The 13,257-nt window shown below is 43.5% G+C and overlaps 1 protein-coding gene across 1 annotated transcript in view; it reads left to right on the top strand.

Moving 5' to 3' along the window:
- Positions 1-10,521, top strand: part of LOC138765517 (immunoglobulin mu heavy chain-like) — a 39,142-nt gene extending 28,621 nt beyond the window's left edge. Inside the window, exons 9-11 of the mRNA XM_069942546.1 lie at positions 2,763-3,065; positions 3,154-3,471; positions 10,292-10,521. Coding sequence (XP_069798647.1) covers positions 2,763-3,065; positions 3,154-3,471; positions 10,292-10,506 — 836 coding nt within the window. The 3' untranslated portion in view covers positions 10,507-10,521. The remainder of the gene's footprint in view (positions 1-2,762; positions 3,066-3,153; positions 3,472-10,291) is intronic.
- The last annotated feature ends 2,736 nt before the right edge of the window (positions 10,522-13,257 follow it).

The following is a 13,257-nucleotide window of genomic DNA, read 5'->3' as shown; positions in this document are numbered from 1 at the left end:
TATCTACATGGGAATCCACCTTTAAGGAATGCTGAACCGTTATTCCAAGATCTCTCTGTTCCTCAGCATTCCTCAATCCCCTTCACTGCATGCGTCGTCCTATTTTGGTTATTTTTCCCAAAATGAAGCAACTCAAACTTGTCTACATTAAACTCCATCTGCTACCTTTCAGCCCACCATTCCAAACAGTCCAAATAATTCTGTAGTCCATGGAAATCCTCCTCACTATCCACAACTCCCCCTATTTCTGTATTGTCTGCATATTTATTCACCCAGTTTACCACCCTGTCATCCAAATCATTAATATAAATGACGAACAACAAAGGACCCAACACCGATTCCTGAGGCACACCGCTCGTCACTGGCCTCCATCCTGACAGACAGTTGTCCACCATTAATCTCTGGTGCCTATCTTCTAGCCACCGCTAAACCCATCTGTCTATCTCTATATTAGTCCCTAGCGATTGAACCTTCTTCACTAACCTTCCACGTGGAACTTAATCAAAAGCCTTACTACAATCCAAATACACCAGATCAACTGCTCTACCTTCATCAACCTTTCTGGTCACCTCTTCAAAAAATTCAACAAGATTTGTCAAACACGACTTTCCCCTGACAAACTGATATTGAGAGTCCCTGATCAATCCTTGCCCATCCAGATATTTATACATATTATCCCTAAGAATTCCTTCCATTAGTTTCTCCACCACCGATATCAAATGTACTAGCCTATAGTTGCTTGGCCTACACCTTGTGCCCTTTTTAATACTTGCTCTTAACTCCCAATCCAATATGAATTTGTACAAAGAGTTGCATAAAGAATAAAGAAAGAGAAAAAAGGGAAAGAAAAAAAATCGAACCTAATGACATCCAAGGTTGTAATTGATAATGAGGATCTGCTTTTCTGAGAGTGGAGAAAATCGGTGGAATTCCCTGCCCAAGGAAATTGTAGAGACCTGCTCATTAGATATATTCAAGACAGAGTTTTGCATTGTGGGGGAATCAAGGGGGTTATGGGGAACAGGTAGGTATTTGGAACTAATTCTAGGACCAGATCAGCAATAATCTTGTTGAATGGTGGAACAGGCTCAATTCTTATGTTCCTTGGTGCACCAAACATAGCAAGTATTTCACGTAAAAACCTGATCCCAAGACTGAGGTCAGCTTCTCAAAAATGTGATTAAAACCATTTGAATCATTCACACCATTTGGACCTCAGTGGCAAGGTCATCATTTCATGCCCACCCTGACCTATCCTTGAGGTGAGCACTTGCTGTTGTTCATTCTGAGGACAGTCACATGGTTCTAGAGTCACATGGTAGCCAGTCCAGAAACTACATCTGCTGGAGATTGCACTTATTGCATTAGGGAAGCTAAAGGTCACTCAGCTTGCAACTATCTCACAGACCCTGCTATGACCAAGGTCATTCACAGTGGAAGAAAAATATAGTTGATCAAATTATTCTTTAAATGGTTAACGTTTGCAGCATACTGCTGTGCAGATGGACTTGGAAGTGCTTGTGCGTGAATCGCCGAAGCTTGGTGTTAAGGTACAACAGGTCATTAAGAAGGTCAATGGGATGCGGGTTCATTGCTGGAGGGATTGAAATGAAGAACAGGGAGATTCTGCTGCAACTGGACAGGCTATTGGTGAGGCCGCCGCTGGAGTATTGGGTAAGGTTCTGGTCTCCTTACGTGAGAAATGTTATCCTGGCAGAAAGCGGTGCAAAGGAGGCTCATCAGGTTGAGTCTGTAGATAATGGAGGGAAAACTAGGGGTGGAGATTGAGTTGCTTGGGACTATACACGCTGGAAGAGAGAAGAATGAGAAGGAGTCTTACAGAAATATTATGAGGAAATTTGAAATCGGAAAGGGATAGGAATATATTTAGGATTGAGATGATGAGGAAGTGGTTTTCACATCAAGTAGCGAATCCGTGGAATTCTCTGCCCTGGGCAGTTTTGGAGACTTGTTCATTCGATGTAATTAAGACAGTTCAATAGATTTTTGCATTGTTGGGGAATCAGGGCTAATGGGTGAAAGGCAGGTATGTGGAACTGATCCGACATGATCTTATTGGTTGAGGGTGCAGGTATCACAGGCCAAATAGTCGACCTTTGCTCCTGCTTCATACGTACACACCTGTCATCTGGTATGTCCAGGAATTAATTGGTGCCCAGAAATATTGTTAAAGATATTTGAAGCAGGTCACAAAAAGTTGCCACACTCCCACGCTGCAGAAAATTGTAATATTCCAAGCACTGATTTGGTCAAACATACTGAGATGGCAAGAGGCATGGTCAAGGAAGATCTGAATGTCAGCACCAATGTTTTCATACCAGAAGAATCCCAGGTTCAGTCTGAACAGAGAGGAGAGGCCTCGCTGATTCAGTAGGCACAATGTCAATAAGTGGTCCACAGTCCCACAGAGGCACCAAGGCAAGATGAATTTGTGCAATGTTTCCTTTGGTCAGAAACTGCATCTCACATCCAGGTGAATGCACTTGTTGACCCTGCAGCAACTAAATGCCATTCAGTTTACAACTATCTCACTGTCCCTGTCAAAAGCCGACAGGTTCCCAAGGATATGAGTTCCTGGTGTTCAATTCCGTTTACTCAGTCAAGGCAGTCAGAAAAGATGGTTTCATTCTAATGTTCAGTTCACTGCAGATGCAGCTGTCATTCAAGTCTGGGCCGAAGTGGAGAAGCCCGCTGACACCAGACATAGTCCAGTTTGTAAGTTTTCTATTTCTCACCTGCAGAATTATCCATCTTTTTACAAAATCCATCCACTGAAGAGATTTGGATCAACAAGAGCGCTACTCTGGTGTGCCTGGTTGTGGGTGCTGATCTGAGCCAGGTCCAAATATACTGGCAGGTGAGCGGAAGGGAGAAAATGAAAGGAAATGTGACCCAACAACCGAGAGAGGAAGGGACACAAAGCACAGTGATCAGCCAATTTCAGACCAGTGTGGAGGAGTGGTACAGTGGGGCAGTGTACACTTGTTCCACCCAAGGATCTTCTTCGTCCTCGCCAGTCTCAGCACAGACACAAAGTACCAAAGGTGGGCAAAAGATCAGTGATTAGATGGACAACATCTGTGACCTTGAGTAAAAATGTTGACGTCTCCTTTCTTTGCTCGTCTGTTCCAGTCGAGATCAAAGGGCCTGAGGTCCGTCTGCTGCCGCCAACACATGACGATACCAAGAGTAGGATCACGGCCACCCTCGAGTGTGTGGTCTCTGGATTCTACCCGGACCTCATAAATGTCACCTGGGAGAAAGACAGCTCCCTGATCTCCTCCAACACCCCCACTACACGGACTGCTTTGGAGCAGGTGGGCACTTTCAGTGCCAGCCACTTCCTGACAGTGAGGACAGATGAGTGGAAGAAAGGCTCAGTCTTCAGCTGTATAGTGTCTCATCCCCCCTCCAACACCAGTATCAGCCGGGAGGTGAAAAACATGCAAGGTACGGTTCTGGGATTCACCCTAATCTTAAACACCTTTCTCTATGCCACAAACTGGGGCCAAGTTAGTTCACTGAAAGATCGATGAGGCATTGTTGTGCTTATGTGAGGGAGCTGATAACCTGAATGCATAGAACAGAAGCAAATATATTCATTGATACAATTTCACAGAAAAACATACAAAACCTACATTAAAACACAGGCCCTTCGGCCCACTAAATTGTGCCAATAATGTCCCTACCTGAGAAATGACCAGCCTTACCCATAGGTCTTTTTTCTAAGCTCCATGTACCTTTCCAAAAGTCTCTTAAAAGACCCAATTGTATCTGCCTCCACCACATCTTGTCGAACACCTCAATAGCCCAACACAGAGGAGGGCAACGCTTGGTTATGCTCAACAGCCTCTGGAGAATGGCTTCGACGCACAACTTGAAGGGACAGTGCAGGATTTTAAACTAGAAAGCAATAGCAGGATATGAGTTGCTGTGGGCAGTCGAAGTGAGGGTGAAACTGGGAAAGGAACAGAAGATTAACAGGTTCACTGATGACCTTTTGTAAAGTTCACCTGCCTTTTGCACTCTTTCGCCTTCAGTCACTCACCAAATTCATCAGTGTCTCTGATAGGCCTGGCAAGTCAGTCACTGGAGCAGAACAATAAATGCTGGTCCGATAAGCAACAGTCTCACCCGATGAAAGAAAGATGACATAATGGTGGCAAGATCAAGGTTTGGACACTAGTTTCTCAGGAACTTTGGGCAAGTCTGTCTGTCAGCACAACTGAAGGAAGAGGATGATGGCCACTTTGTGTGAGCTGGCCCTCATTGATTTTGAGCAGTTCAGGGTAACCTGGGACGTGAAGACTTGGGCCGAAGAGGAACAGGGTCAAAGGTTTATTTGGCTGACTCACTGCAGATGGGTGGAGTCAGGCTGAGTACTTGTATTTGTTCAGGTTTTTGTCAACACTGGAGAAGAGGTCCATCACGAAGTTTCAACGCTTCAATGAAACTCAGTTGGAGTCGGTTTGCATTGGCGTGATGTACATCCATCCACAGGCATGCTGTCCTTTAGTATTAGAGTCCAGGAAATCCAGGTCATGATTGCACCACCAATTAATTCCATTGAGGAAAGAGAGGGTATCTCCAGAATGTCACTCTTCCTTGTATGGAGAACAGCATCTGATCACATGGTTCACAATTTGAACAGCGTTGTGAATGTAACATTCTGCAGAAGCCCTAATTCACTATTTGTTCTCAAGTGACTGCAGCTGAGAGACCAGTCCTGATCCAATTCACAGAGTTTTGTGTTCTTTGCAAAAGGACAAACACAAGCAATGTTATGGTCCATTTGGAGATAAGATGTTATTTCTGGACTGGTGATACGCTCCACACTTTTTCCCCTAATTATTTCTGTAGAGAGTGGCCAAGAAGGGAAATAAGGGTATTCCAGGAAATTATACTCCAGTAACATCCAATCTGTGGTGGGAACCTCACCAAAAGAGACTTGAGGATAGTGTATATGTGCACATTTTGAGCATCATGGTCAGATCAACTTGGCTTTACGTGGTGTAGATCATGTCTTAATTATGTGAATGATATTTTTTGAAGAAGTAACAGAGATGGTCGATGAGGGTGGGGCACTGGATCTTGACCTCATGAATTTCAATGAGGCATTTGAGAAGGTCCCTCACAATAGACTGATCCAGAAAGATAGGATGCATTAAATCGACAGTGAATGATAGTATGGATTCAGAAGTGTCTGGCCCCTTGAAAAGTGAAGGTGGTTGTGGAAGCCCGTCACCCATGGTGTTCCAGAGGGAAAGGTCTTGGGAATCCTTTTGTTTGTGGTGTACATAAATGACCTGGATCAAAATGTACGTGTGTGGGTCAGTACATTTGGAGATGATTCTGTGGAGTTGTGGACAAAGAATATAACAGATGTAAATCAGTTACAGATATGGGCAGAGAAATGGCAGATGGAGTTTGATCCAGACAAATGTGAGTTTTTGAACTTTGGAAAGTCAGTTCATGGCAGGACTCTTCAAAGCATGGATGTGCAAAGAGATCTGGGATCCACAGCTCCTTGAAAAGTACCGAAGGTGCTGAAGAAGGGGTGTGGTCTGCTTGTCTTCTTCTGGTGGAGCATTCAGTACCAAAGTGAGCAAGACATGTGGCTGCTATATAAGTCAGGTTGGAGTCACTTGGAGAACTGCATGCAAATAGAATCATGAATGGCATTGAGAATGTAGACTGTCATTGTCTTTTCCCAAAGCTAAACATGTAACACACAAGAGAACGTGTTTAACCCGAACAAGAGCAAGTTTTAGCAAGATCTTTCACTCAGACGGTGGTTGGTGCCTGGAACAGGGATAGTGGTGGAAGCAAAAACAGAGTAACATGTTAGAGCCTTCTGAACAGACTCAGGTACATGACAGAAGGGGTGAACAACTTTACTTTTAGATGTGGTGAGGGCACTCGTGATGTAAAAGTTCCCCAGCTTGCTGTAAGAATAAAACATTGCAGAAACAGGCCATTTCGGCCACAAGCCCTTGGCACACAATTTACACCCAATGAACCCTCACCTCTGGTTTCAAACAGTGGGAAGAAACTGGATCCCCCAGGAAAAATCCACGCAGACATGAGGAGAATATGAAAACTCCATACAGACAGCCCGGGATTTTAACTCCGGTCACAATCGCTGGCGCTGTAAAGGCATTGTGCTGATTGCTATGCTAACCATGTCATCCATATATACAGGAGAAAAATTGTGGAAAGAATGCAGAGTCTGAAGAGAAAGACAGACTAATGAGTGGAGAAGGGTCTGTCAAGTTGTAAAATCTGAGATCATTCACGGTGGAAGAAAATAATAGATCAGGTTATTTTTTTTAATGGTGAATATTTACCGTATGTTCTGATCCAGAGGGAGTTGGCAATGATTGCGAATGAATCACAAAGGTTAATTTGCAGATGCAAGAGGTAATGAAGAAGGGAAATGGGATGTGGGCCTTCACTTCCGGAGGGATTGAATTGAAGAGAGGTAGGATCTGCTGGAGCTGAACAGGGTTCAGGTGAAGCTGCACCTGGAGTTTGAGTCTCCATATGTGAGAAGGAAGGATATACTGGATAGGAAGCAGTGGTTCATCAGGTTGATTCCAGCAAAGAAAGGTTCATCCTGTAAGGGGAGATTGAGTCGCTGGGAATATAGTCACTGGAATTAAGAAGAATGAGAGGTGTTAGGTAAAAACATCATGAGCTGGGAATGTAGAAGGAGTCACCCAGTGCTGGGCCGTAACAAGATGCAGTTGTAACCTTGTACTCTCAAGATAAGAGTGGGGATGACAAATTGATGTGCAGGAAACTAGCAGAGAAGGATAGCAACAGTTTATTCATTGGACAATGTCATGGTATGATAATTTACTAAGTACGTATCCTAAGGTATATAAAAAACACCACTTGCTGATAATGGCAGAATGCGCCTTCTCCAACTAACACTGTTAGTTGCAAGTGTTACAATCCGGCAATAAAGAACAAAGAACCTTGATTTTGACTCAGTCTGGTGTTTGACTCACTCATTCATGAACAAAGCAGACCTAACAGAGGGGATCATACAGAAAGGTAAAATTATGAAAGGGATAGATCAGATGTGGCAGGAAATTTATTTCCACTGATTGGGGGGGGCCCTAACCTCAAGATTCGGGAGAATGGTTTAAAGATAGAAGTGCTGATTAACTCTTTTCTTTAATATTCTATTTATAATTTTCTAGACTTAAACAATTATCCATCTTATCGATGTTAATGTTGACAATATCAACATTGATTACAGTTAAAAATTATCAATTCAATACAAGAATTTCTGAGGAGTTCAAGCTTTCTCGATCCCTTTCACACTCTCCCCCCCCCATCGCCACCTTACCCCCTCCACATTTAATACTTAACCAACCACAGTTACACACAATATTCAAGATGTTCACAACAAAGGTATGAAACATCTATCTGTGTTTGTTACGTCGTGCCAGCCACTGAGGATTAACTCCCTTTTACAGAGAGGATTGTATTCACTGGTATTAAGAAAAATGAGAGGGGATCTTATAGAAATGTGCAAAATTCTAAAAGAGATAGATAACAGAGATAGATAAGTTCCTGCTCTGGCAGGTGAAATTAGAACAAGGAACATCTCATGAAGACTTGGGGGAATATATTTAGGAGAGAGATGATGAGGATCTGCTTTTCAGAGAGTGTCGAGAGTGGAATTCCCTGCCCAAGGAAGTTGTGAAGATCTACTCATAAGATATATTGTCTTTTTAAATTTATTTTTATTGTTTTGTCAGAAAAAACAAATATATAATAAATCCATTGCTTGAGACTATTACACATTTGAGGTTAAAGCATATATTATGACAATAATACTTACTCTTAACTCCCAGTCCAATATGTATTTGTACAAAGAGTTGCATAAAAAGTAAAGAAAGAGAAAAAAAGGAAAGAAAAAATCAAACTCAATGCCATCCAAGGTTGTAATTGATAATGAGGATCTGCTTTTCCTAGAGCACAGAAAATCGGTGGAATTCTCTGCCCAAGGAAGTTGTAGAGACCTGCTCATTAGATATATTCAAGACAGAGTTTTGCATTGTGGGGGAATCAAGGGGGTTATGGGGAACAGGCAGGTATTTGGAACTAATTCCAGGTCCAGATCACCCATAATCTTGTTGAATAGTGAACAGGCTCAATTTCTTTATATCAGGAGGACAGGACAGCAAGGGGGAGAGTTATGCTGTAGGTTAGAACACGTGTACAGTACTGAGCAGTTTGGATACCACAACCAGGACAGGAAATTCCAGCTGGACAGACCTGGACCCTCACGGGTAAATTACAAGGTGAGATAGTTAAATGATGGTGTATTCTCTGAAATCTGGAAAGCTGAAGGAAGACACATTCAATGTTTTCAGGATGTTAAAGGAAAATGACAGAGATAATTAGAAGACATTATTTTTTTTTGTTTCATTGATTTCGTGTATTTTTTATTGTTCTGTGCACCAAGATGCAGTTTAAAAACTGTTTTGCATGCTATCCAGGCATAGCAAAAGGTCGCCACTCTCTCGTTCCATTTATGGTTCCGGAATTCGCTGAAAACCATATGGTAAAAACAAAGTTAATGGAGTAATCATAATGAGTGTCCACTGGGATTCTGTCATTCAACAATACAGGCAAATCAAAATTTTGTTCAGCAGCGTCCTGCCTTTCTAGGAGCCGGCTCGTCATCGGCTGCTGGATGGGAAGTGATTCAAACAGCCACTCGGTGTTATCAGTTATAGACCGAGTAAGCGCAGTTTCCAAAACCACAGTTACTGTCCTGGCTCTGTTACCCTCCCAGGTAATTTTGTAATTCAAGTCATTCAACAGGCTGTGTCTTCAGAATTCCATAAGCTTCCATGGTACTTCAGAAGCTGCACTTGTCGTGAATGCAAACCTGCTTCCAGAAAGTACCTCCAGGGACCCCTGGAATATGCCAATGAATTGTAGGTTGAAATAACAGAGAACAAACTCCATATCCTTTGAAATAGCTGCTTCTTCATGTGGAGAATGCCTGCCCTGCTTTTGGAGAAGATATTGTGCTTCATTCAGCAATGAGTGGGAACAGTGACTGGGCCAAAGTTCCACCTTGAACTTGCTCATGTTTTTTCATCGCTCTAAGGTTCAGAACTTTGTCTGAACAGAGAACTCCATCCTCCAAAAAAAGTGAATGTCAGTCCTGCAACTTTTTTCTCACTTTAATGCAATTCAGGTCTCACATTTGTCCCTCAGACATTTTGGAGGGAAGAGTTTTACAGATATGTTCACACCGTTTTACAAGGACGCAATCGATGCTAGATCCAAAGGTTATTTTCACACTGAGATTCTGGAATTTTTGCTGACCCAAGGTTTTAATGGTAAAGTCAGATAACACAATTGGTTCCAGATCATCCACAACCTCATGAAATGGCTCATGTCCTCTTGCTGTCTTCATTTTATTGAGACGTTGTTGGTCTTCATGAAACATATGTGGGAAACTAACTTTCCTGCTTTCTTGATCACTGCAGAAGCCTGCACTGAATTGATAGGAGAGGAAGGAAAGGAAGAACCAGGAGAGTTGGATGGAGATGACAACGTGCTTACAGTTGCTGCCTTCGCCATTCTGTTCATTATCAGTTTCCTCTACAGCACCTTTGTCACTGTGGTCAAGGTAACCAAATGACCAATATCAGAGATAACCCATGAAGCCCAGCTTCCATTTCTCACTACATTGTGTTCTCGGATTTTCGAATCCCAACTATAGCACAATCAACAGCGGATGCAGTCGGGGGGCCTGCACAACCCTGGGACATTACTGGGCTTTGACATAGCAAATGTGACAGAACGTTGCTGAGTGTTTGGGACAATGATCCTGGGCTCCAGCATTGAAATCAAACAAGAGTTGTGTTCATGTGAACAAGGAAGATCTCTGCTCCGAAAACCTGAGCCCGAGGGCAGATCTCACTTCAGACCCCAACTGGGCTTCAGACTGCTGCTCCTTTAGGGACCTCCTCAGAGAATGTTGAGAGACCACCTGTCCGTGAGGAACCATCTCCTAGAAGAAAAATAGACCATTTTCCCATGGGATCCATTATCTGTAAGTGTGACAGACCCCTTAACCAGGAGGGTCCTAGAAAAGGGGGGAACCACCCGTCTCGGAGGGTCCGTCTCCTCGAATAAGGACAGTCCCCTTTATTTATTTTACCCATCCTTCCAGGTCATGGTCTGTGCTGCCTCTTACAAAACACAATATCTCACTTCTCTGTCCACATTCCAGGTACAGCAATGACCAACGGATACACGCACCACCTTCCGTCAGGAAATCCCGGTGAAGCTGCTGATGTTCTGAAATGGATTCTCCCTCTCATTCCCTCAGCAATCCTAGGCTACTGCACTGCAACGCTCATTTCAGGAAATAAACCTTTCTATGCACTGGGGATCCTGGAAAAGAATTGGGTTGGGAGAGGGAGGGAGGGACAGGAGGGGTCATAGCAGTGGGAAAATGTCAGGGTGTGTGACAGTGGATGGGTGGGGAGAGGCAGGCAGGTTTAATTTTTGGGAATGCAAGTGGGGCCAGTGACAATGAAGAGGGCAGAGGGAGAGGGTGTATTGATATTGTGGAGCAGGAAAGTGATCTGGGGACAGGAGAGGAGTTTGAAGCAACGTGGTGGAGGGTGGGTCAGTGCTTGGGGTCTTGGTATGTCGACTTTTGTAAATAAGTTGTTGTTGAAATCATTGCCTGTGGCTTATTTTTCAGTTTTTTGCTGGAGTGTATGTTTTGATTTAAAATCAGATATATTAAAAAATGGATGATTAAAGTGAAAAAAAAATACCTGTCCCATCTTAATTCCCTCACCACATCTGGGAGTTAGTTCACCTACCACCATTTCCAGCTAGCACGTGGACACCCCCCAGAACAAATATCACAGAGATTTGCAGCTTGTAATGTTTGAATGTCGTCACATTCTCACTGCTCACATTCATAAGGGATTTCCCACAGTGGAAACATCGGGGCATTGCATCCCAAGAAGGACGCTGAGGAGAGCACGACAATGCATGGACAGCGTCAGGATTAATAGCAACCAAGAATAGAGCAGGACATCACACATATGTGGGTAATAAACACCAGCATCTGATGCAAGTGAACTAAGTCCAAGGGGCAGGCATTTTGGAAATGAATGCACCAGGATGAGATACGGGAAGAATACACCTAGTCATGGGGTCACCTCTGAAATTGCAGATAACAGGAAACAGCAGACCCCGGCCTAGGGCCAGATGGCACAGTTAATTATGAAGACACAAGTTACTTTATTGGCACATGCCCTGAAGTGCACTGAGAAAGCTTTTTTTGCAAACAGTCCAGCTGGTCATTTCGTAGATTGTACAGCAAGTAAAACACAGTATAAGAGCAACGTTACAGATAGAGATCAGTTAGCACAGGGCAAGGCAACATGATTTTAATGATGTGAATATAATTAATCTCCTCATCCAACGTCATGAGGGACATATGTTTTATCTTGGAGAATGGTCTGATTCCCATGTATGAGAAACAATTCATACAAGAATATCAGTTATTTTAGAAAATGAAGAGGATCAAATTCACAATGTGACCCCAGACAAATGCCCATGGTTCATAATTTATACCTGGATAAGATTTGAGAGACTGCACCAAAAATAACCTATTGGGAGAGAATCCCAGTCCCCAAAACCCAAAGTGCAGAGCAGGTGGGTGTGGATTATGGCCTGAACTCAGATCCTGGGGGAATAAATCACAGGAACAAACAAAGGGTGAATCTGACCTTGGAACAGGACTTGGTGGAGATGACCTGCCCCATGGGTAAACCATCCACAGCCAGTTATACAGATGAAAACAATTTGTCCATCCTGTTTCCATGGAAACAATGAAACAGTCATTAAATTACATAACAATGAATTAATTACATTGCAATTTAGATCAGGAATCAATCCCAATCCAATGGGATAGATCTATTAAATTTAAACATAAGGACAGCACGGAAACAGGCACTTCCGGTACCCCTTATGTTATTGCTAAACATCCACATGTTTTGAAGGGTGCGAGTAAACCAGAGGACCCGGAGGAACCCCACAAAGATGTGGGGTGAACATACAAACTCCTGACGGACAGTGCCGGAGTCAAACCAGGCCACTGGTGCCACAATAGAGTTGAGCTAATCACTCCGCCGACCATTCCGCCCCAACATAGAAGAAAACATCGAGGTGAATCAGTCATATCACAGTATAAAAATGCGTGACATTTATTTCTTCATTCATAAGATGTGGAGAGGTCCAGTATTTGTTTCCATCCCTAATGGCTCTTGAACTGGGTGGCTCACTGTGCCAGTTCACAGCAAACGATCAGCTACTGCACTGCGGTGTCTGGAGTCATGTACAGATCAGGCCAGGTAAAGTCAGCAGATAATCGTCACTGAAGCCTGTCAGTGTCAGATTTAAAATCCAATTTCTTTTAAAATGTCAAAACCACTGACACAGGCCCTTCATTCCACACATTTAATGGAATGAACTTTGACCTCCCAGCTGCTGTTTGACTGGAACTTGTGCCCAAATCATGCAGTTTCTTTATGACATCCAGTAAATTAAAAATCATGTTGGTGTATCTGCCATTCTACGCCTTCATTCCCTCCACTTCCTCGTGCTCCCTCTTTCTCTCTCCTGATCCATGCACTCAGCTCCCCTCTGCCTTCCACTTCAAATCACTCCTTTTTGTACGTTTCCTCCGTTTTTTTCCTGGTTAATAATAGATTTCTCCCCAATGTCCTCCCTCTCACTCCCCACCCCTCCCCACCTTGTGCACCTATGACACTTTGTCAACTTCCTTCCATCTTTCACAGCAGCGTGGTGTCAGCAGCCAACAAACAACACCTGTCACTGAGCAACCAGACTCCCTCCCACCCTCATAATTTAGCCATCGACAAACCCAGGAAGTGGAACAAAGAAGGACCTTACCAGGCTACTGGCCTCTGCTCCTCTCCACAAGTATCAGCTCTGAACATTGACCTGCCATCTCCTCTCCCACTGTGAATAAGAACGGCTAATCTTCCGGTGTATTTTAAAGACATCCTTGCTCACAAATATGGCCTCAAATTCTGTTTCCTGTTTTTGTGTTTCAGCTCCTCTCAGCCAATGAATCAGACACTCTGTTTGTACAAAGTGGAGCCAAGTTGTGAAAATCAACTTCTGCCCAGTCCACAGTGGGGAGGGAGG

Source organism: Narcine bancroftii, chromosome 5 (genome assembly GCF_036971445.1).
Source record: "Narcine bancroftii isolate sNarBan1 chromosome 5, sNarBan1.hap1, whole genome shotgun sequence".
NCBI lineage: Eukaryota > Metazoa > Chordata > Chondrichthyes > Torpediniformes > Narcinidae > Narcine > Narcine bancroftii.
The sequence above is the reverse complement of the archived record's forward strand: the minus strand, read 5'-3'. Positions and strand labels throughout refer to the sequence as shown.